The sequence below is a fragment of the Clytia hemisphaerica genome, unplaced genomic scaffold (genome assembly GCF_902728285.1).
Source record: "Clytia hemisphaerica strain Z4C2 unplaced genomic scaffold, Clytia hemisphaerica genome assembly, whole genome shotgun sequence".
NCBI classification, from domain to species: domain Eukaryota; kingdom Metazoa; phylum Cnidaria; class Hydrozoa; order Leptothecata; family Clytiidae; genus Clytia; species Clytia hemisphaerica.
Window position 1 is genome coordinate 1,895,414 of NW_027103621.1, and position 24,520 is coordinate 1,919,933.

The 24,520-nt window shown below is 33.5% G+C and overlaps 2 protein-coding genes across 3 annotated transcripts; both read right to left on the reverse strand.

Annotated features, from left to right (window-relative positions):
- Positions 1-208: 208 nt before the first annotated feature.
- Positions 209-1,297, reverse strand: LOC136802415 (uncharacterized). The gene is made up of 3 exons (XM_067059150.1): positions 1,170-1,297; positions 767-978; positions 209-410 (listed from the first exon to the last, which is right to left on the reverse strand). The coding sequence occupies exons 1-3, from the start codon at positions 1,188-1,190 to the stop codon at positions 242-244; spliced, it is 402 nt and encodes a 133-aa protein (XP_066915251.1). The 5' UTR covers positions 1,191-1,297; the 3' UTR covers positions 209-241.
- A 147-nt stretch (positions 1,298-1,444) lies between these two features.
- On the reverse strand, positions 1,445-12,432 carry LOC136802413 (uncharacterized). Of its 2 annotated transcripts, XM_067059148.1 has the most exons (10): positions 12,351-12,432; positions 11,294-11,338; positions 10,119-10,241; positions 9,322-9,356; positions 8,318-8,496; positions 6,983-7,021; positions 6,761-6,805; positions 4,482-4,512; positions 1,649-1,683; positions 1,445-1,481 (listed from the first exon to the last, which is right to left on the reverse strand). In XM_067059148.1, the coding sequence occupies exons 1-8, from the start codon at positions 12,378-12,380 to the stop codon at positions 4,493-4,495; spliced, it is 516 nt and encodes a 171-aa protein (XP_066915249.1). In that variant the 5' UTR covers positions 12,381-12,432; the 3' UTR covers positions 1,445-1,481; positions 1,649-1,683; positions 4,482-4,492. The 2 variants fall into 2 exon arrangements, with proteins under 2 accessions (XP_066915249.1, XP_066915250.1); XM_067059149.1 differs by lacking the exons at positions 1,445-1,481; positions 1,649-1,683; positions 4,482-4,512 and adding an exon at positions 6,416-6,505.
- Positions 12,433-24,520: the final 12,088 nt, after the last annotated feature.

The following is a 24,520-nucleotide window of genomic DNA, read 5'->3' on the forward strand; positions in this document are numbered from 1 at the left end:
AGCGGAAATTCCTTTTTCCCAAAAGTTAATACAAGCGTTGCTTGAGAAATCTTTTGTAAAATATATGATTTTAACCAGTTTTACCGAAAATTTCTTCAATTTTCATCTTTAGTGTGCAAATGTCGACATGTCAACATTTTAGGCTTTTCAAAAGCCTCAAACAAACGAGGAATTGTTTTTCAAATGCATTTTTTTGCTCACTCAATAACAAACACAATAACAAGTGATAACTTACAACCTTCTACAAGTATTGGCAAATTTCAGTAGCACTTCTGTACTTCTTGAAGGTCTGAGCCAAACCAGCCAATTGAGCAGCTGGCCCCTTAGGTTCCACGACCCGGGAAAATAAGGCTGCCAGGTAACTCAACCAGAGCACATTTGTCTTTGGTTCAAACCTCTCCCAATCATTGCTGAAAAATAGAACAACAGAGTCTTATTTCGAATGGTCCTAAAGGTCATCATGACATTTCCTAAACGGATAATATGACCAAATCACTTATACTCCCTGAAAATCTAAAACACAAATTGACAAGATAGACACCCATCTTCAAAGGTTTAAAATACTCTTTTATAAAAACAATTTTATGGGAAAACAAGGCTGAACTTGAAGACAAAGTTAGGAATAGCCTGCTCCTCAGATTTAAAAAACTTATACTAAGAAAGCGAACTTCATAGAGACATTTAAAGCCTGTGAAGAATGCTAACAGCAGAGCATGAGCCAATTTTTTATCAAAGTTGTTTGTAAACAAGTGTGAATGATTCTTACTCAAGCACCCATCGCATTTCTCTGTATGTCTTCTCGAGTATGGTATTTCCTTCAAATAGATGTTGATGACGCCCGATGTCAAAGAAGTTCGTCTCAATACCATCTGTACCACCGGAGAGGTCCAGTCGCATACTGCTGGTGTTCACTATACCCACTTGTACTCCATAGTTACAGTAATGGTTATCACCACGCCACATGGTTTGTCGTGGAACCTAAAAGGGTTAAGCCAAAACGATAAATTGAATTGAATTGAATTCAGGCTTTTCTGAAATTTAGTTTAATATTTTAAATTAAAGATTCAAACGAACCTCATTGTAAAGGTATTCAAATTAAGAGGCCCTTGTGATTCTTTCATAATATGTTCCCTTGAGGCAAAAGTTGGAAAATAAAGAAAAAAGCCTACCTGCTCAACAACCAAGTTCATCGGGTGCAGATCACGAATCTCACCATTGAATGGATCAGCTTCGAGGTCTGCTAGGCCGTGGGCAATCTGCCACAAGATGGAGCGTGCCTGGCCTATGGATCGCGGAAATTCGTCAACCAAAGGCTTTACGAATCACCAAAAGACTCAGGAGTGAACATCATGACAACATAACTTTGATTCTCAGTGAACTCAGATGGCTTAGGCCCAAACACAACATCTGAATTTCTTCTGTTGTACACTTCATGCATATTGCGGAGATATTGAGGGTAACGTCCCACACAGAAATCCGCACTACAAAATAAGAAAAGTTACATAACTATATAAATCAAGGTCCTGAGGATGATAAGTAAAATTAAAGACCAGAATGTTGTAAACCAATCTGCTTTTGGCTAGAATATTCTTGCTTTTTAACTGATTTATAAGTCCACTAATCATTTATCACTAAAAACGTAACTTACTGTAACAGTTGTGGAATAATAGTGTGCTCGTACCGCTGAAAAGAAAATTATTGATATTATTCATTTTATTTAATTCGAAGCCATATTATCTTGATTTCCAGAGAATAAAGCAGCTCCTCTTATTCACAAAGAAGCAATTTTAAGGGATGTCTAGTTACACTTGTCCAAAATACCAAAACCTCTCTTACATATGAAACAATATCGAGAAAAATATCAAAACCTCTCTTACATATGAAACAATATCGAGAAAAATATCAAAACCTCTCTTACATATGAAACAATATCGAGAAAAAAACCAAAACCTCTCTTACATATGAAACAATATCGAGAAAAATATGAAAACCTCTCTTACATATGAAACAATATCGAGAAAAATATCAAAACCTCTCTTACATATGAAACAATATCGAGAAAAATACCAAAACCTCTCTTACATATGAAACAATATCGAGAAAAATATCAAAAAACCTCTCTTACATATGAAACAATATCGAGAAAATACCAAAACCTCTCTTACATATGAAACAATATCGAGAAAAATATCAAAACCTCTCTTACATATGAAACAATATCGAGAAAAATACCAAAACCTCTCTTACATATGAAACAATATCGAGAAAATACCAAAACCTCTCTTACATATGAAACAATATCGAGAAAAAAATCAAAACCTCTCTTACATATGAAACAATATCGAGAAAAAAATCAAAACCTCTCTTGAATATGAAACAATATCGAGAAAAAAATCAAAACCTCTCTTACATATGAAACAATATCGAGAAAAAAATCAAAACCTCTCTTACATATGAAACAATATCGAGAAAAAAATCAAAACCTCTCTTACATATGAAACAATATCGAGAAAAAAATCAAAACCTCTCTTACATATGAAACAATATCGAGAAAAAATCAAAACCTCTCTTACATATGAAACAATATCGAGAAAAAAAACCAAAACCTCTCTTACATATGAAACAATATCGAGAAAAAAATCAAAACCTCTCTTACATATGAAACAATATCGAGAAAAAAACCAAAACCTCTCTTACATATGAAACAATATCGAGAACAAAATCAAAACCTCTCTTACATATGAAACAATATCGAGAAAAAAATCAAAACCTCTCTTACATATGAAACAAATATCGAGAAAAATACCAAAACTCTCTTACATATGAACAATATCGAGAAAAAAATCAAAACCTCTCTTACATATGAAACAATATCGAGAAAAATACCAAAACCTCTCTTACATATGAAACATATCGAGAAAAAAATCAAAACCTCTCTTACAGTATGAAACACGAGCGAGAAAAATACCAAAACCTCTCTTACATATGAAAAATATCGAGAAAAAAAATCAAAACCTCTCGGACATATGAAACAATATCGAGAAAAAAAAAATCAAAACCTCTCTTACATATGAAACAATATCGAGAAAAAAATCAAAACCTCTCTTACATATGAAACAATATCGAGAAAAAAATCAAAACCTCTCTTACATATGAAACAATATAGAGAAAAAAATCAAAACCTCTCTTACATATGAAACAATATCGAGAAAAAAAATCAAAACCTCTCTTACATATGAAACAATATCGAGAAAAAAAAAAAAAAAAACTCTTACATATGAAACAATATCGAGAAAAAAACCCAAAACCTCTCTTACATATGAAACAATATCGAGAAAAAAAATCAAACCTCTCTTACATATGAAACAATATCGAGAAAAAAATCAAAACCTCTCTTACATATGAAACAATATCGAGAAAAAAACCAAAACCTCTCTTACATATGAAGCAATATCGAGAAAAAAACCAAAACCTCTCTTACATATGAAACAATATCGAGAAAAAAATCAAAACCTCTCTTACATATGAAACAATATCGAGAAAAAAAATCAAAACCTCTCTTACATATGAAACAATATCGAGAAAAAAACCAAAACCTCTCTTACATATGAAACAATATCGAGAAAAAAACCAAAACCTCTCTTACATATGAAACAATATCGAGAAAAAAATCAAAACCTCTCTTACATATGAAACAATATCGAGAAAAAAAATCAAAACCTCTCTTACATATGAAACAATATCGAGAAAAAAAACCAAAACTCTCTTACATATGAAACAATATCGAGAAAAAAAACCAAAACCTCTCTTACATATGAAACAATATCGAGAAAAAAATCAAAACCTCTCTTACATATGAAACAATATCGAGAAAAAATCAAACCTCTCTTACATATGAAACAATATCGAGAAAAATACCAAAACCTCTCTTACATATGAAACAATATCGAGAAAAAAATCAAAACCTCTCTTACATATGAAACAATATCGAGAAAAATACCAAAACCTCTCTTACATATGAAACAATATCGAGAAAAAAATCAAAACCTCTCTTACATATGAAACAATATCGAGAAAAAAATCAAAACCTCTCTTACATATGAAACAATATCGAGAAAAAAAATCAAAACCTCTCTTACATATGAAACAATATCGAGAAAAATACCAAAACCTCTCTTACATATGAAACAATATCGAGAAAAAAATCTGAACAATTCCCTCCCTGCCGTATTTCTTCAAACAGACACAAGGAGAGAGGACAACACTCTTCTCAGAACAGAGGGAGGGCTTCCGTTTTGAAATACCTCTGAGTTCAAATAAAAAACACTAATTCTATAGCCAGAGTTTTGGATTTGGCAGCTTTTCGTTTCAAACTTGGATTGGTTAGTATAAGCCAATAAAATTGTAATAAAAGCCAATCTCAGAATCTTTATTTTGAAACAATTCGACAAAGATGGTTTGCAAAGACAAACCAAACTTACCCTGATGCCAATCAGAACATCCTGAAGCCTCCTAGAAAAAAAGAAAATGAAAAATCTTAAATCTCTGCTATACTTTCCAGTAACGGCAGAAATTCTTATGGTAAATGGTAATAGTAATAATTCACAAAAAAGTAGCAGGTACGCCAAAGACATTTAATTTCCAAGTTATATGAGTTGTAACAAAATAAATCTTTAAAATTTTGGTTGGTTATTTATCAAAATTATTCAATTGGATAAAAAATTTTATGTAATCAAAAGAGCCAAATTTACCTTTAAATGGTGTTTAAATCAAAATGTCAGAAATCACTTGTATAAAATGAAGAATGATGATGAGCTTTTGCAAGTAAGGGTGAGGTTTTATTTGCAATATTGATCACCATGGCTTATAAGCAAGTTCTAGGTGACCCCTAAGCTTGAGAATTTCTTTCTTAGTTTAACTAAGAAAATTTGAAAAATAAGATAATCTTTAGAAGTGCTATAATCTCATTGTTAGGCACAATTAAATGCAACACATAAGTCTGTTGACAAAAAGCCTAAAAGATATTACCATTTCACTGAGATGGAACTTTTATTAATGTGAAAAAATGTATAATGAAATCTATGAAATAGACAAAGTTTTGCACCGCAGACGAAGACTTTAGCCATTTTAAATTCGCTGTGACCGATTAACACAATAATTTAGAATTTAGCTCCCATTTTAGTCAGAATAAATGCAAGCGACCTCTAGCTGAGGAGGTGGCTCCTGACCTAAAGCTATTTTTAGTTACCAGTTATCGTAGAACCTTTTATGTCCCCCCTGCAGCCAGGGGGGTGAAGCTATGGAATCACATCTCGACAGAAATAAAATCCCCTATCAAAATAGTTTAAACATTTATTTTGCAGAATTCTCTTTCAATTTCTGATTTAAGACAATTTAAAGTCAGAATGACACTGATTTTATCAGGAAACACATGTTTGACCTATTTTAGGGAATTCATCAGATTTCTTGAAATTATTTAGTAATTTTCTTGTTCACTGTGAATTCCAACTTTTCCTTTCTCAACAAAAGGTTATTTGACAATTGATTACAAATTTTAATTACTTTAACAAAAAAATTGATGTGTAATGTCATTGTGTTTATATTAAATTTTTGAGCACATTTTGAGCACTTTTTGAGAGTAAATTCTTTACTCTTTTGATCATAATTTTTGCTTAGACCAAATTTGATAAGTGGCCTAGCAAAATTTAAGTTAATCTTTCCTCTTTCCAATGTGAGAAATCACCTCTCTGGTATTTGTATAATTTGAGAAAATTAAATTTAAATGTTAAACTTTTTGTGGTGCACCCGGTAAGTTCTTTTTCAGAATCATATTTTTCTGTTTCTTTATTTCTGGCAGGTTAACATCACATTGATTTTAAGCCACAGTCTCACTGGTAGTTTATTTGAAGTATCCTTAATCTCTATTTTTGCCTGTTTTTTTTTATTTTTGCGTCTTTTATTTTGAAAACCTCTTAAAATAGGGAATTTAGTTTTACAGTTTCTAGAGGTAAACATTCCAAAGTAAATACTCTCTAAAAAATTCCTTCCCAAAGAGAAAATATGAAAAAACCCTTTCAGTTAATTCTTGCTACTATTGTAAACAATGTCAGGCAGCCAATATCCACTGTCCAGCATTCCTAGTACCACCTTAAAAACGAGTATTAAACACTTTCGAGTATCCTAAGGCAACAAGCAAGGGAAAGGGGACGTCACTTTACCTCATGTTCGCTGCTTCTTTTTCAGCCCCTTCGAATGACAGTTGGTTCATACCACCGCAAGGAACCACATGAACTACTCTCATCGGTTGTTTTGGCCACTGCTGTGTGTACAGAAACCCTGATGATGTTTGACCAATCATCCTCTTGATGTGTTGCAAATAGCCTGATACTGGTGCCTGGTCTCCATCATGTCCTCCGTCTTTGCGTCTCCTTCCATGTTGAACTCGTCGCATGATCTTCCAGTAAAGCTCTTTGTCTGCTTCGTATAGATCTTCAGGTCCGTTTTCCTGGAAAAAGGAAATTTCAGAAGATGAATGAGAGCTGAATCGCAACAAGTATACTTTAATGGGATAAACTTTCGCGGGGATTAAATTTCGCGGTTGGGAATAAAATCTGTTGGTATGAAATCAAGAGCTGATCTTTCTTTTCTTTCAACTTAAAATGATTGTTGATGGTATATAGGATTTCAAAGTGACACTGCAGAACTACAATGATTTTATTATAGATATAAATTAATAAAAAAGACAATAAAAAAAATTCACCTTGTTGTTCACCACTAGCTTCATTGCTGGCTTCCTGTAATACATCTAGAGTGAAATAAAAAACATGCAATGGTATCAAATAAATGGGGTGAACAGAGGGTTGTAAAAATTTCCAAATTTCATAAATGGATAAGAGGACCAATTGCAAAGGGGGTTGTAATAGTACAATAAGAGGATAAAGAGTATCTCTAGAGCAAAGATGTGCAAAGTTAATTTTCTAACCTCTCTGTCGCTTTCTACTCCGAGTTGCAGGTGCCAAACCTAGACAGAAAGAAATAATGAAATATTTTGTATTTCTATGTATGATATTTTTATTCTCTCACGCTAGGTATAACTAAATATAACACAGAATAGAAAGGACAAACAGTAAATATGAGATTATGTGTACTATGTAAATTTCATTAATTTCCTAGACCATTTTAAGTAAAGATTACGAAGAATTTCCCATGTGCAAAATACAGGGTCTATTGGACAATTTTTTGTCTTATTAGAAAGAGCTTGCTGTACAAGCCTATCAATGCAAAAGAATGAAACAACAACAACAAAATACACAATACAAAACAGATAAGACAAGATTAAATAGAAAATCTAAAGGTAAAAATCATCACTTAATTGGAATTTCATAAAAGGCTTTTAATATATTTTGAACAGTGACTTAAACTTTGAATTGTTATTCAAAGATATTCTGAAAGCCAATTAGATTCACAAGTAAGAATTTACCATCAGATTACAAAAATTTTAAGTTCCCAAGGTGGTAATATGAATCGGTTGTCATAATAAATTGTTTTCAAAAGTTTCTTTAATTGGTTGACAAACTTCATACTTTATAATCTGTCAAGAGATATTCTTTTAAATCCAACTTGTAGTTTACAACAGATACAGTACAATAACCTTGAAAACTTGAGTCTAGCTTCCAGAAACAATTTAATGGGGTCAGGCATGCATTTAAAACAGTAAGTAGAAATCACTAAGAGATTTCAAGCAAGAAAAAAAGCTAGATGCTGAATGGAACTACCTGATGATGAAATTTAGATAGCAATAAGGAGAAAAATGAAAATAATCAGTCAGAAAATATAGTGTTTAGCAAAAATGCATAACGCATTAAATTTCATAATGCCAAAAAAACAGTTTTTCCAGCATATTTCTGGCATTTTTAACCGCAATCTTTTTTTCTCCAAAATATCAGGCTCCATCACATTTTAGGTATTGCTATTTTGCATCACTGTGCAAAATTTCATGAAAAAATATAATGAGAAATACTTGAGAAATTCAAGAGAAACCGTTTTTCCGGCGATTCTCCGCTTTTTCAGCAATTTGTAGAAGGTATCGGCCTCAAAAATCAGTTTTATTGACAATTGAATCATGCTTGATGATGGGCATTGTTATCAATAATGTTTTTGTGTGAAAAAAAAACAAAGTAATGTTAGGATAAAGTTCAATGAAAATCTTGAAAAACAAAGATTTCCAGCATCTTGAAAATCAGACTTTGAAAACAAATCTGTGAATCTTAAGTCTAACTGATCTCTTCAAAGTCAAAAAATAGCATTTTGTCCTTACTGTCAACTGGAAAAACGACAGCCCTGGTTGCTGTATCTGATAGCATCACATGTCCTTGTGAGCTATAAATCTCCACCTCTGATTGATAAAAATCAATATAATCTCTGTTCTTGTCTTGGTAATCCTTTGTTTGGACGAGCTTGTAAATTCTGGAACCTTCGGGATGGAATTGAAGGTATCTGAAAAACACAAGAAAATAAAAAGTGATGAAAAAATAAAAAACAAGCGATACTTTTATGGACCTACCTGGTTATGCTTATTAATAGTGGTTTATAGTGATTAATAGTGATTCTTATAGATAAACATGCATTTTTTTGCAAAAATCTGCTTGACCCATCTGTTACCTACGAGGATACACTACTTTCGTGCAAAAATTCAGAAAAAACCATAGATAAGTCCAATAAACCTGTCTTTTATCTGTCTTTTGGCCCAAATTTGCCCAAAAAATTTTTTTCTCGAAAATCAAGCTCTGTCACATTTGAGGATTAGTCGTACACCTTTGTGCCAAAAATCAGAAAATTAGATAGAATGAGCCAATCTTGAGAAAAGCTGGTAACGAACGCACATAAGAAAATGGGTTTATTTATAGGACCTCCACCGGGTAGGTCCAATAAGAAGCCTCTTCCTTTGGCACATAAAATTAGTCTGTATGCCAAAAATGCACTTCTCAATTCAATAAAGCTGTAGACTGATGCATGGAGTGTAATAAAATGTAATTGGAGATCCATTTCAAATTTACTATCATGGCATGGTACTTCTAGGTCAAATTTTTTCACTGACTGTTGGTATTTTTGATATCTTTGAGAACAGATTATAGGACTCTGCCACTTTCGGAGAAAGAGAATAATTTCATTTGTTAGATTTTCTAAATGAGTCGATTACATCTTCTTGAAAAATACTGGGAATTAACAATAAAATGTTGTAAAAGCCATAATATAAGATACTTTATTAAAAGTCTCTATCCTTTTGAAAACACCTAGATGAAACTTGAGTGAATAAATTACCTTTCTGTTCCTACTTGACCTTGACCTCTTCCACTCTGTAAATCAAAAGAGAGAAGATTATTGGCTTTAAAAGGTAGGCCTAAATAATGTTACTCTTATGCCTAATAAACAGAGAGGTTAGAAAAACTTTTATAAACAGGAGGAACTAGTTACTGGGTGGAATTGTACAACTAAATACCGAGCCAAAATAAGGTAAATATAAAGTAAAACCTGACTAGTTAGAGGGGAATGAGAGACTCTCCTTTTAAGTTAAAAAAGCAAGACCACATTGAGGTGGACATTTTTTCTTTTGTTGATTAGTTTAATTTTGCTGATTTGATAGTTTCTGACACGGATAAATCTTAAACCAGATGTACTAGCAGGTCAGCCTTAAATAAGGAAAAGTCCGATGAAAAAAGATTTACTGCAAAAATGTTCTTGAATTGATGAATCAAAACTTTCTCTCAAAAAAGAATCTGGAAGTAGAATTTAAATTTCACAAAGAAGAAATAGATGGAAATTAAATGATGAAAATAAAGATGGAAAATTTTTCTTTCAAAAAGAATCTGGAAGTGACAGCTTAACAGAGACCCAATTTGTAGGTTATAACAATTAAAGATGAAAGAATTGACAAAAACTAACTTATCCTCACTGTCAATACAATGGTGTGAAGAATAATTTATTTCAGCCTGACAGTAGCAAACTAAACTTGGCAATGAAATATATTGTGTCACAAAGGAGATTGGTTGACATCTTAGCAAGCTTATGCTATGTTACCAGATTGTATGTTAAAATAAAGATAAAAGTGAAACACTTACTCTTAGTCTGGGGAAAATACAACCCTGATGTTTGTACTTGTAAACTCTCACTCTGTTAATCCGTTGTGATCCTTCTCTTTTCCATACAACATTTGTATAAATTGTTTGGTGATAATGGAATGGCTAAAAAAAAGAATGGCTATTATACTGATGAATGTCCTGTAGAAAACTTATAACTTTGGTATAAATGAAGCTTCATACCCTTAAGCTGGGTGTCCACTGAAAAAAAATAAGTTTGTCGCAAATACCCATGTCTGGAATTAAAAAAATGTTCTTTTTTACGACAAAGTAAAAGATAATAAACGATGTAGAATGAAAACGTTTTCATTTTTCATTGCTAATTTTTTTTTGCCCTATCACAAATAAAACAATAGGTTTTTAATTCCAGACATCTGTCTGGGTTTATTTTTTACGACAAATAAATTTGCAATGAAATTATTTTTTCCAGTGAACAGAGTAATTAGCCAAAATAGTTAGTAACCAATTAAACTTTTTCAACTTAATAGTAACCAATTAAACTTTTTCAACTTAACATCAAAGTCTCTTAGTAAATTGAAATTGAAATTGGGAAGATACAAAAACCACAATCTCACATCCAGTTTTCAGAAAAGAAATCGGGTTTAATAAGTTGTGTTTAGTTGGTATCATTAATTTGGGATCACAAAATTGCTGTTATTTCCACTGCATTAAAGAATTTCTGTTCTCTAAATTATTACCTTAAAAGTTGGTCTAATGTAATTCCGACACCCTTCTTAGTGATAGTATTAAAAGGAAGGTAGGAATCACTGATTGAAAAAAAATATATTTTCCTCTCTGACCCTTCATTTCATTAGAGATCAGCGATTCCGACCTTTCATTATTCCCAGGTTTAAAAAAAGGGTGTCGGAATAGGACAAGGGATGTTGAATTAGACCAACTTACAGTAACCCCACATTCTGGGCTTTTAGAATATCGGTAATAAAAAACAACAAGATGGCTAATGATAACTAAAATATAATAGAAAACTGCTTATGTTTTAAAAACTTTTAAATTTTTAGATTTGAGGGCTGTTTTGGCTATGTTCATTCAACTTTACATAAGTTTGTCTTTTGCATACATTTCTGGTTACTGTAACATGTATTCAGTTTAGCAGAATGTATTTTTGTATATTAAATCTTTTAAACATTAAATCTTACCAAGTTGGCGTAATGTATTTTTTGGGCTTTGTAATGCTTTTCAATCTAAGATAAGATTAAGATAAAAACATTATTTATAAATATCTTCATTGATATTCAGCAATCCATATCATTCACAAATAATTATATTTTTTGATCCTATCCTTAAAAAATATGAGCAAGTCAACCTTGGCATAAAGATTTTAGCCTAGATCCAAATGAAGAAGAGGGTCTAATGGTTGGCGCTTTCAATCAACTCTTCAAGAAAAAAAAAAGATGTTTTTGAAAGAAGAAAAGGTGGAAAATCAGGATTTCAGACAAAAAAAAAAACACACTACTTGGGATAAAGTCAAATTTTCAAAGTGGCAGTGATGTTCTATGGTACAATGTTATCACAGCCTGATCCTGTCTATGCCGTTTGGCTCTTCTAGCTGACCCAGACATAAAAATCACAAATTCACAAATCAACTCAGCATAAACACCACCACACTCTCCAAAAAAAAAATCATGTCTTCGCCTCGTGCATTTTCCCGCCATTTTCGATATTGTCTACATCGAGACAATCCTGTATCAAACTTTATGTTTGTGCGAAAGATTCTAACATGTACTAGCTACGCAAAAAACCGAAAGAAAAAAATGAAAGAAATTATGAAAATTATGCTCTAAAAGATTTAGAATTTAGAAATTTTGATTTAAAACTTTTTCGAAAAAGACTTCAGTTTCTTGAAACCACAATATGATAATAACTTCTGGTGACCCTGCCATGTCCAAAAACGCTACATACCGCTGAAGATACACGGCATATAAAAAACGGTAGAACAAGAAAAAAAACATTCTATCTACGGAAAAATTCAGGGTTAATAATTTGATATCAACGATAAATGGAACCCAAATATATAGGGCTTCCAAAAATATTTCATTCAGGTCACATCGATACAAAAACTCGTACTTTTTATTTGATTCATTTAAAAAATGCTCACAGAAAAAGTGCCTAGACTACCACAAAAAATAACCAAGTAAAGCAAGTAAAGTTGAGAAAACAAAGAGAAAATAAATCAAAACAAATTAAAATCATTACCTCGGTTTTCAAATAAACTGGAGAAGCCATGGCGATAGGATAGTCAACTCACAAGATTACGAAATAAAATTCCTTCCATACACCGGCACATGTGATCTAAAAAAACTTCAAAAAAGAAACTATCTAAAATACTTGAATCTGATTGGTCAAGAGAGATCGTTAGCCAATAGAAAAAGCAACTGGCTATGTGAAATGAACATATCCAAAATTTACAGTAAACTTGTCAGTTTCACCAAGGAGACCTTCGGGGGAGAGTGTTTATTCCATATATGGAATTACTAAGGGAGAGAGTTTCTTTGTCTGAGAGTAAAGAAAATTTTTATAAGAAATTCATTCTTCCCGCCAAAATACATTTCGTAAACATACACATTTTTATTATTAATAAGGACATTGTTCTTACAATTTTGGCCACCGTTGCTTCTTATAATTATAAACTACACTTGAAATTCTTCGATGATTAGAGAAAACATAAGAATGTTCTAGCTAAAATTTCTAGCGAAGAATCTTTTTAGCCAACGAATTTGTTCAACTTTTTTGCACCTTTGCAGATGAACATCTTTTCAACCATAGATGAATTTTGGTTACTACATTAAAACATTTTTTCCTTTAAAATCATAAATGATTACGAGAAAGGATTGCCACAGAAAATCAATAAAGGAAATGCAATAATTACCAATTTTATGAGTGTTTTCCAGTCTCCGGTTTCAATTCCTACAAAAAGTTGACTTTACTCTGGTAAATAAATAGGCGAAACAATTTGATTACCTTAAAGGAAGAAATTTTGGCAGAAAGAATTTTGGCGGATTTGGCGGATTTGGCCGAAATCCGCCAAATTAAGTTCCCGCCAAAATTTCTTTTTTCCACCATCCGCCAAATTAAATACACTCTTCTCGAGATGCATAAATTTATTGCTGTCCTCGTTTTCAAACAGATTTCATTGCTACGAAATTATGCATTTAAACCAATTTAAATTCCCAAAAGGCAAACATTAACTCTAAAACAAAATTACTTGAAATTCAAAATGTCTCATGAGGTCTAAACAACACAATTATCATTGTGAATATGTAATTTTATAGTAATGAAATCTGTTTGAAAACGAGGACAACAATAAATTTAAGCATCTCGAGAAGAGTGTATTCCCACCAAATGAAACTTTTTGAAAATGTGTACCCTTTAAAGGTGGTTTTTGCTATTTTTTGCTGTTTTTACGCCATTTAAAGGTTAAATTTTCCAACAACCGCCAAATTAAATTCCCGCCAAAGTTAGTTTTTTCGGCCATACGTCAAATTTTCTTCCTTTAAGGTAGTTGGTTTCCGTCCCGACCGACCCTGAAATTCCAAAAATTGAAATAGAAATAAAATTTGATTTTGGCAGTACACTTTTATTTTCATTGCTATACAGAATTTTGGTAGTTTTTCTAAGGCTTTGAGAATTTTATGTTCAATTTTCATTTTTTCCGTGAATGCAAGCTTTTTGTGTCTTTTTATTTTCTATTTTGCCTTTTTGAGAAGATGTAGTAGTTTGTAATGCCTTTTTAGGAGATTTTAAAGGTGAAATTCAACTTTTATTTCTTATTTTTTTCGCCGAACGACTGACTTTCTTTTTTGGGTAGCTTGGCCCGTAAAACAACAAATCAAATTAGCCTCGCTAATGATCGATTATTAGAAACCATTAACGGTCTAGTAAGTGACGAAATATTTTTCCGCCGAAGTTAGACTTACAACATGAATACAGTCATAAGCAAGAAAATCAATCTAACCTAAAACTGCATTTGAAAGTATAATTTCTTTTAAGAATTGTTATGAATTATTGAAAAAAAGATTACAATGAGGTGAGATATCTACCGTAGTGCTGCTATAAAAAATGGATTTAGAAAAAATCCAAAAATTTTGGTTAAATTACATAAATGAGAGGCAAAAAAACAATCAATCTACTTATATCCCGGGTGATGGGTACTTAGGCAAAAATGGGCGGACGGTAAAGGTCGGTTTTTCACCTTCCAAAGGGATACAAAAATCAGAAAATTTCAAAGTAGTGCCTCTAAGGGTCGGAAAATTCACGATATTGAGGTAGCTATTTTAATTTAAAACGCGTGACACCGGAGATTACGATGCAAAAATTAATACAATACATATTTTCTTGCATAAAGAAAGGTTGAAGATTCCACTCTAGCGCTTCGGGCTTTAAGCTCAATGGGCACCACTATTCTTCTACAATCATGGACTTTAATGTTTGAGAAAAACATTGGAAATGCTTGGAGAACAATGAAAAGTTCTCCCTTTCCCCCAGTGGCAATGTTGAGTGCGAACGACCGTCCCACCGACTTTTCTAATGCCCTTCAACATTGGCACTTGTGGAGAGAGAAGGGTGAGGCTTATATTCTACTCTTGTCTCACCATTTTCATCCATGATTGTATTTACATTTGAATCTATTAAGCTGGATTCAAGTCAATAAGTCTGTTACATCCAAGACTTCGTTATGTTCGTTTGTTATTTAAACTAGTTTAAAATGGATGACATAGCATGGTAAAATTTGTTCGGTATTGTCGTGTAAAAGAACTAATTTGACTTAAAGAATGCTTGAATTCTTAAGCTGATACTGAAAAAGATGATTACCTAATTTCTATTGAAAAGTACCTTATCTAATTATCACCAATCAATACCTAATCATCATTGATCAAGAAAATAAACTGATCATATTTCTATTGCAAAGTGCCGTAAAGAAGGAGGGACAACAACAGATTGTTTTAATTCTAAAACAAACTCATCATCATTAATATGAAGAAATAACATTTCGTCACCCACTCAACGAAATCACCTGCGAACTCCTGAGAGCCAAAATTCTATCACAACCGCACCCTATTTTGAGAATATCAACCAATCAGATTCAAGCAGTGAAATCCCATTGTTGTTACAAACCAATCCGATCCAAACACACACCTAGCACGAACAATAACTATTATCTACACTTATTGTAATATTAATTAACAGAACTTATAAATAAGCTAAAATGTATTTAAACTGAGGTTTTTGCAATTGTAACACAGTAGTAGTAGTGTAGTTTTACCCATCTTAGGATGGACATAGAACTGTAAATTAGAAGAGATGTAAGAATGTAAAATATGATTATGGCAATGGATGTAAATTAAGGAATAATATTAAGAAGATATTAAATTGGAAGAAAAAGATTTCTTCTTTCTTTATCTTAAGGTAAGCTTGATCTCTAAGAAGGAAGCTCTATAAGTCAAACTTTATGAACTGATCTATTTTCTAGTTTTCTTATTTGCATATTTCGAACACATTTTCAAAAAGCACCATAGAACTACGTGTATCCAAGCAAGGGATATACGACATGGAGGTTCAAGTCCGAGATAAAGTTTCGATTTATAGACCTTCAATTTTAGTGAGTATTTTGTATTTCATTTCTTTTGCGTTTGAACAGTAGTTGAAATCTGTGTTGTTTATGATTTTATTCTATTCCAAGAAGTGGACTTTGTTTGTTGTAGTGGTATATTAATATTTTTGTTCCAACAGTATTTCTTTTAGACTTCAAAGATAGTCCCCAAAACTGTAAGTGATATTTTTCCTTTTTTGAATGAGAGATGAGAGAAGTAGAGAAGAGAGAATCTACAACGATTGTGTAAATAGTGTATATATTTTTGGTCTCAAATATCCCAAACTTAACTAGAAACATCAGAGAAATATGAAACGGGATGATGAAGACATGACGTGAAAATAAGTGAAAGCGTGAGAGAGTGACGAGAGATCGCGTGAGTTTGAAGAACATTGTAAGTTCCGTTTGACCAATATTTCATTTTGATTGTATTTAACTTTGAAAAAGATTTATTCAAGAACCAAGATGTGATATTAAATTGATAAGAGGTTGAGTGTTCCAGGGCCCGGAGACGCCAACTTGCAACTTGTTAAAAGAATATTACATGTTTGTTCCATCAATAGAGTTTTTATATAATGAATGCTAAATGTTTTACATGGTATGTTTTGTGATATCCTACGCGCTGTAAGTGAGAATGAAATTGAAAACCTAAGTTAAGGCTGTATGTATATGCCCGATTGGCATAGATTCGCGGTATCGACGGATAACTAAGTAGAGGTTACTTGGTTTCAGCCTAATTAATATGATATCAATCAACGAGTTGAGCATCCCATTGTGCACAGGAAAATGTCAACGTAAGAGTAAAAAGGTTATTTTACCTTTGTTCGGATGTTTAAGTTCGTGGAAACAATTGAATGAGATATGGTTTATTTACGATGGTATTCCTGTCTGGAGACAGAGAAATTGATATTCGTTACCGAATTGAGATATTTTATTAAGCGATATTTATTACACCGATTACGATATTCAAAGAGAGAGAGAGAAATATTTATAAACTCGATGGCAATCGATAACACCGAACCAGCAACAATTATTTACCATTATTGAGAAAAGAGGTTAGATAGAAGATAGACATTCGCGAAGTCATCTTACCGTAACGCCTCATGATAAAGCCTGAAAGAACTTTAACCAATTGACAATAAAAAAAAACGATCGATTGTTGATCAATATCAAATTGATCCCTTGAAGGATAACGACTAAATTAACGCAACAAGAAAGACCATGGCAATGAAAGAGAAGAAAATGAATTTAAACATTACACAAATAATTAATTAAAAATATATGAACAATGAACTTGTAGGAGTATAAAATTACAAAAGAAACTCCTGAGTAGAAGCTGGCGCAGAAGTGTTATGAAGAGACTTCTCAGCTTCTACGGGTCAAATCAGGGATTTGACTGGTATACATGTATACGAGCAAATTACGCGGTAATTTGAAAGAAATAAGCAAAGAAGACTCGAGCAAAACGTATAGTTAAAAAGAAATAATAAAACAAAAACTGAATACACGTATTTTAATAGACAACATCTAAAATACAATGAACAAAAGACGATGCATGAAATTATTAAGTAAAAAAAAATTATAACTGAAACCAATTAATGAACCAACATATTGATGACAGATCATTAAAAGTAAAAAAGACAAAACACTGAGAACAACCCAATTAATTGAACATTCAAAAACCACATCGAAATAAAGAAGCATGTCCATAATCAGAAAGGAGACCGTCAGTAAATCCGGAATATCTGACCGCGTCAACTCATCTTCAAAATGCAAAACGCTAACAATTACAGGCAATTGTACAGAAACATAAACCGTTTTCAACAGCAAGCAGAAATGGCCGTAGCCCAAGATGAAGCCGCTACTTTCGCACAAATTGTAATTCCAAGACAAATCGAAATATCGTCATTACCAACATTTGGACTCGACCCGGCGGATGATATAACCGAATTTTTCGTCAACTATGAAATAACAATTGAATTTTACGAGCTCACAGACAAGCTAAAAGCTAAACTCCTCACTCGAGTATTAAAAGACAGGGCACTTACATTTTATCGCACCCTTGCCGCAGACGTCCGTGCTAACTACCATAATTTGAAACAAGCACTTACAGATAAATTCAACGTGCCACAAATCAAGTATCGAAAACGCCAACTCTTACACCAAATCTACCAACATGAAGAGCCAATCAGCACGTACTTGTGCAGACTTGAGAAACTTGCTCAAAATCTTAATGTTCCCGACCAAACAAAACTTGATATCATGATTGCTGAACTAGATTCTGGATACAGAAACTACTTACAAATAAAGCAACCAGAGACGTACCGTGAGGCAACCCATGCACTTTTGCTGAAAGAGACAGTTGATCCACCAATGAAGTATTTAATTAAAAATTTAATAAGCCAAATAAAGCATATTAAAACCGATAAAAAACAGGGCGATTGTGAACAATCGGTAGTTTATTTCATATGCAAAGAAGAAGGACACATTTCCAAATATTGCCCCATTAAATATGATTAACTGTGAGAAAAAAACTATATTGAACTAAATTGACTAAAAAAAAGACTATATATTCTAAAAAAAGTATTTTACCGTAATTGAATCTTATTTACTTTGTCACTAATATATATATTAAAAAATAATATTTAACAAATTATATAAAACAAAGACAACAGAATTGAACATTAATTTGGCATTAATTGACATCCACTATAATTAACTTTGAAATTGATGCAACATGTATTGGCCTTTAAAAAAATTGACTATTAAACTTGATGTTTATAATGATGAAACCAAGATGATTCGAAATTAACAAGGAGGATAACGCTTTGATACTGCCTTGTAATTTCACAAGCTGAACCGAACATATCAACGTAAATAAAGAGCATATAAACCAACGTTCTTAAGCTGATACTGAAAAAGATGATTACCTAATTTCTATTGAAAAGTACCTTATCTAATTATCACCAATCAATACCTAATCATCATTGATCAAGAAAATAAACTGATCATATTTCTATTGCAAAGTGCCGTAAAGAAGGAGGGACAACAACAGATTGTTTTAATTCTAAAACAAACTCATCATCATTAATATGAAGAAATAACATTTCGTCACCCACTCAACGAAATCACCTGCGAACTCCTGAGAGCCAAAATTCTATCACAACCGCACCCTATTTTGAGAATATCAACCAATCAGATTCAAGCAGTGAAATCCCATTGTTGTTACAAACCAATCCGATCCAAACACACACCTAGCACGAACAATAACTATTATCTACACTTATTGTAATATTAATTAACAGAACTTATAAATAAGCTAAAATGTATTTAAACTGAGGTTTTTGCAATTGTAACACAGTAGTAGTAGTGTAGTTTTACCCATCTTAGGATGGACATAGAACTGTAAATTAGAAGAGATGTAAGAATGTAAAATATGATTATGGCAATGGATGTAAATTAAGGAATAATATTAAGAAGATATTAAATTGGAAGAAAAAGATTTCTTCTTTCTTTATCTTAAGGTAAGCTTGATCTCTAAGAAGGAAGCTCTATAAGTCAAACTTTATGAACTGATCTATTTTCTAGTTTTCTTATTTGCATATTTCGAACACATTTTCAAAAAGCACCATAAAACTACGTGTATCCAAGCAAGGGATATACGACAGTATCAAAAATAACAACTTCTTTAAAAGTACCATCATCATTTTTGAATGCACCATGTGACTCATACCCTTCAGTACACAAATCACTGTTCATTGCCACATAATTACACTCTTTAGTCTTTCCAGGAAGGATTCGTGCTAATATAAGGTTGTTTTTACCACCGTAGTTAAACGTGTAGTCAGGTTGTTCCGAGAAATACACACCAGCGCCAAATTTGCCTTGTGTACTTGCTTTGAAATTGTTGTTCATGATCTCACAAACAACGTCGCTTTTATTTGTTCCATGGAATCCGTAAATTGGTTCAGCCTCGGATGAGTTTGGATATTTATCCTAGATAAGAACAAGAAAGTGGAAAGAATTTTCATTTGCAGCAATATGACCATGTAGTCACATAACGTGTCAATGCTGAAAGGAATCCCGGTTCAAATAATCCCTTCCTTAGATTGTTGTATCCTTCAATTTAATTTTTTTTGCATTGGGAACCTATACCTTATCGGCCAAAACTTAGTCGGCCTTAATTTTAGTCGGCCTTAATTATTAGTCGGCCCTAATTTTGTCACCTCGTCAAAATTTAGTAACTAAGGGCCGACTAATAATTAAGACCGACTAAAAATTTGGGCCATTTCTAAATTTACAGGCAGATGGAAAATAGGAGAAAGCTTAAAATACTGGAAAATAAGGAAAGCTTAATTTTAGTCACCAAGCCAAAATTTAGTCACTTAGAGCCGACTAAGTTTTGGCCGATAAGGTAATTCACACTAGGGATCTGGACTGAAAAAGACAAAAAGTTCCGTTCCACAAAACTATTCCAGTCCCGTTTATAAAGTTTGTATGTCACATCTTATACACACTGCAGTAAAAATTACGAAAGAAAAAACCTTTTAGAGGCCAAAATCCAAAAATAAGGTCAAATCCATCACTTCCAGCCCCCCGTACACACCTTGTTGAAGAGGTCAAAATCTTCAAAAGATATTGGTTGAAAATAATCAGACCCCCTGAATTTTCAAGTACTGTTAGATTTAAATTCCTCAAGAATTCTTAGTTTTTACAAGGTTTTGAAAATTCCATAGAATTCCGACTGGGGTTTCTATCAAACTCTTGGAACAAAAAAAATGACCTCCCCAACAAACGGTTTTTTTTCTCGAAAGGCCCACTGTACTCTGACTGTACAGCCCTCTATTTTCACAACGTATAGATTAAAAAGGATCATTGTAAAACGAAAACTATTTTACCTCAAACTCTCGTTGTTTTCCAAGAAATCTTTCCTTCAAAGCTGGATTCTCGTAAAAGTCAATTTTAGTGATTTCGTAAACATTTGTTTTGCGGACTTTATTCAACATGTTCAAAAAGCGAGCTTCTACGAACTTAAAATGCTTCTGCAATACATCATCAGGGTTGAACTCTCGTTTCGGCAATATCGTCTTTTTGCTCGTCGCGAAATCAGGACCAAAGACTTCTATAAAGGAGGGCTGGAATTCCAAATCATAACTGATGACGTAGTTTGGAAGCACTTGGTCTGGATTAAAAACAATGTACTGATCTGAGAGAGATTCACCGCCCTCTTCTTTGGTGGATCGCGGGACGAACACTGAATCTTTCTTCAGTTTTCGTAAGCTCTCGGCATTGAAATCAGGCGATTCTTCTTTAGCAGTCCAAGATCTGCCAAGATGAACTTGACAGTAAAGCATCTTTCCTGATTGGTCACTTTGCGATTCATTTCGCGACTGCGTAGAATCGCTTGTCAAATATATACCAGCACCGTAACTCCAGCTTTCATCTGGTAATGTAAAACCATCCTTCAGTATACTTTCAAGCATGGTATCGTTTACACCATGAAAGAATAATTTTGATTCGGATTTGATTTCGTTTTCATATAGATGAAGAGACTTCTCAAGAAATTTAGCATGTACTTTCAAATTGCGCACCTCTTCTATCTTCGTAATCTTTGGAAACAAACGGTGTCCTTGGTTGATCGCTTTCTTTACTGCATCTTGAATTCTGAGATATTTTTCTATGGTCTCTGGATTCTCTCTGGTAAGTTCGGTACACCACATCTTATCAAAATCTTCCGAATTTTCAAGCTTCTTGATATGTTCTTTCACCTGTGAGAACAAAAGCAAACATAGCATAGACAGAAACTTCATAAAAATAGATTCAGATAACACATTTATCTGAACTTGAGATTTTAGAATTGGAAATACGTAGACGGGTTTAGGAACGGGGTTAAGAACTTTAAAAAACTTTTATCTAAGTTTCTTGGTGATAACAGTCGATAAAGGAGTAATAAATTTTGAGAGAGGGAGGACCTGGGGTGTATTCACACTGAAAGTTTCAAGCTAATGACCTAAACGTGTTTAAACACTGTTAGGGTGTCAAAGTTCGTAGCTTATTTTTTGGGCCGAACGTATGGTCGTTTTAAGGACGAGTGCCCCTCCCCCAGTTTTACCATCAAAACAAAATCGTGTTTTTTCGGCTTGAAGTTTGCCTTCAAACACGATCACACGATCGTGCAAATTTAGATAATAAAAGACAAAGGAGAAGATCGTGCAATTCTTTGTTCCCATATTTCTTTAGAGCGACAGTGTGAATACACCCAAAGAAGTCACGAAAGAAAGAGCAACAAACAAAAATAGAACGATTAGGAATACTCATATTAAAACCATGAAAAGAGAGGGGAATGTGAGGAAAATGAGCGTTTTTTTCCAGATCAAAGTCCGTTTATTTTTTTTATTAAGAGCGAATCAATCACAACAAACGATCAGACAAAGCGTGAATGAAAAGCTTACGTTTCGCTCGTTTGCCTTTCTTTGCTCCTCTTCGGCTTTTTGGCGTTTCTTGCGTTCCGCTCGCTCAATATTCGTGCAATCTCGACATGACTTTTTATTCGGATGTTCGAAACATTTGTGACCACCAGAACAGATATGACCACACGACATTTTACGGTGACATTTTTCCTTACATTTTAATTTCGATCCGTCTTCATGGCATTTCTTCGATTGTACATATCCACACATCATAGCATGACGAACGATAGTTTCACATTTCAACCATGCAGCTTCTTCGCAGCACTTTTTAGAAGCATCATGGCCACACTTTTCAAAAGTGAATGGTACCAATTTTTCACACAAATTGCGTATTGAACAACACGGTCTCTGATAAGGTTCATGATGCAGTTGACAACGTTCATCTTCAAACAGAACTAGTTCTTTACATGCTGACCTTGAGTGAGTGTGTGGAACTTGACATCCCTCTTTACAAAAATGTTTTCCACATTCCATTTCATGACCGCAAGGTTGTTTACAAAAGTTTTCCAACTTCGGCAATGCCATCAATTTACTGTCTTTAACTTTGAAAGAGGCTTCTGGGTGATCTTTGCAAACCAAACCAATCTTGTCGCCTAGGCAACCATCACTTTTCAACTTGGAAATGAGCGGTCTCCAGGTCTTATGTTCTTTGAACATGCTTGAGTTACCAATGAAATAAACGCCACATCTTGCGCGCGATTGAGCAACACATCTTCGATTGCGTTCCGATAAGAAACCGATATTTCTTTCCCGATTTGATCGGACTAGGGATACAATCACAAAATCATTCTCGTCACCTTGATACATATCTACTGTATGAATTTTAATGACATTTGGCTCGTCTGGTTTCTCTTTCGGTTTCCGGCTGTGCTTGGATTCTGGAATAGTAGTCGATTTTCTGTTATCTGCATGAGTTGTCATTGCTGTTTGTAGCTTGTTCATTCTGGTGTCACATGAAAAAAGTTGAGAATATAGTTTCACGTGTTCCTTCATTGTGTCTCTGATCAACTTTGTCTGGCCACGATACATAGCTAGAATTGTGATTTTCCGTGGTTCATAGCCCTGTTGAACCAAGAAAAGACCTAAATCGACCGCTCTCTTCGCCTCTTCTTCATTTCTCACGCTTCGCTCTTTTGTTTCTTCATGTTGATGATCCCAAAAGAAAACCGATTTTTCCAAACATGTTGCTGGTTTGTGTCCAGAGATTCGTTTATGGTTGGTCTTCAAGTTAGGATAAATGTCTAGAAGGAGTTCGGCGAATTCGACACGTTGCCGGTTCTGCATTTGAAGTGTGGTGTAGGGCATTTGGTTGTTAATCAACCTTTCCATCATGGAGATGTCAAAGTTGTAATCTTTACGTAAATGGTAGGCGTCAACGGATGGACGTAGTTGTTGGTGATCACCGATAAGAAGCATGTATTTCGTCCACGAGCCAATCGAAGCCACTAGTTGTGGTTCCAGTACCTGTAAGGAAAATGAGGGGAGTTCAAGAAGTTATTTGGGAAGAGAAAGAATAGGCATATAGTTATTTTGTATAACAAACCTCCTTAACTTTGAGTCACTTGAAAAAAAAGTAAATTCTAATAGCCGATTACATTCTCCTGAAACAAACGACAGAGATTTAAATAACAAAGATTTCCGTTGAATTAAAGGCAAAGTTCTACTTCATTCGTCAAGCACTCCTACCTCGGCTGCCTCTTCTACAATGACGATTTGCGGTTTAATTTCTCTTAAAAGTTCTTGGTTGATCGAGGCACCAGTTACTGTAGCAGCAATAATTTGTTTTCTTTTTAAAATCTCGACCTCATTTTGTGTTTCCAGCTCTGCTTTCTGTTTGCATTTGTCTTTGAATTCTCGTAAACTTCGTTGAAATTTCTCCAACATTTCGTTTGTTTCCTTGGCAATGAGAAGTTGAACCAATCGAATTCGATCTGGCATAGACAACTGCCACACGTCCTCTTGCTCATCGAAGTAAGGCAGATTATATCCATTTTCAGTGAGCTTTTTGATGGCCTGTGGACAAAATCCTTTGACTCTTTGTTCTCCTTGGTGATTACTATTTCCATCATCGACCTTTAGAATACTGTTGAACTCTTCATTTACGAATTCTGACCTATAACAAAGATAATTAAAATGCTATTTAATTTCCAAATTCGTTCATCTGGTTGGAGGGGAGTATAGTAGAATGATACATTTTTCACTTAAGTTTGGCGTTCACATATTTGGCTAACCCATAATCAGTTTTGGGGAAAATGTAGTCCCTTGCTAGTGATAAACTAACATAAACTAGGAACAGGGTTGCCGGC

What these genes read in the sequence shown, in the direction of transcription:
- LOC136802415 (XM_067059150.1), bottom strand. Translation starts at nt 1,190, where the DNA reads ATGAACTTGGTTGTTGAGCAG. An exon ending in TGAACTTGGTTGTTGAGCAG is followed by an intron (nt 979 to 1,169) that starts GTAGGCTTTTTT and finishes TAACCCTTTTAG; the next exon opens with GTTCCACGACAAACCATGTG. An exon ending in GAAATGCGATGGGTGCTTGA is followed by an intron (nt 411 to 766) that starts GTAAGAATCATT and finishes TCTATTTTTCAG; the next exon opens with CAATGATTGGGAGAGGTTTG.
- LOC136802413 (XM_067059148.1), bottom strand. Translation starts at nt 12,380, where the DNA reads ATGGCTTCTCCAGTTTATTTGAAAACCGAG. An exon ending in GTATTTTCCCCAGACTAAGA is followed by an intron (nt 9,357 to 10,118) that starts GTAAGTGTTTCA and finishes TTTGATTTACAG; the next exon opens with AGTGGAAGAGGTCAAGGTCA. An exon ending in TGTCGTTTTTCCAGTTGACA is followed by an intron (nt 7,022 to 8,317) that starts GTAAGGACAAAA and finishes CTTTCTGTCTAG; the next exon opens with GTTTGGCACCTGCAACTCGG.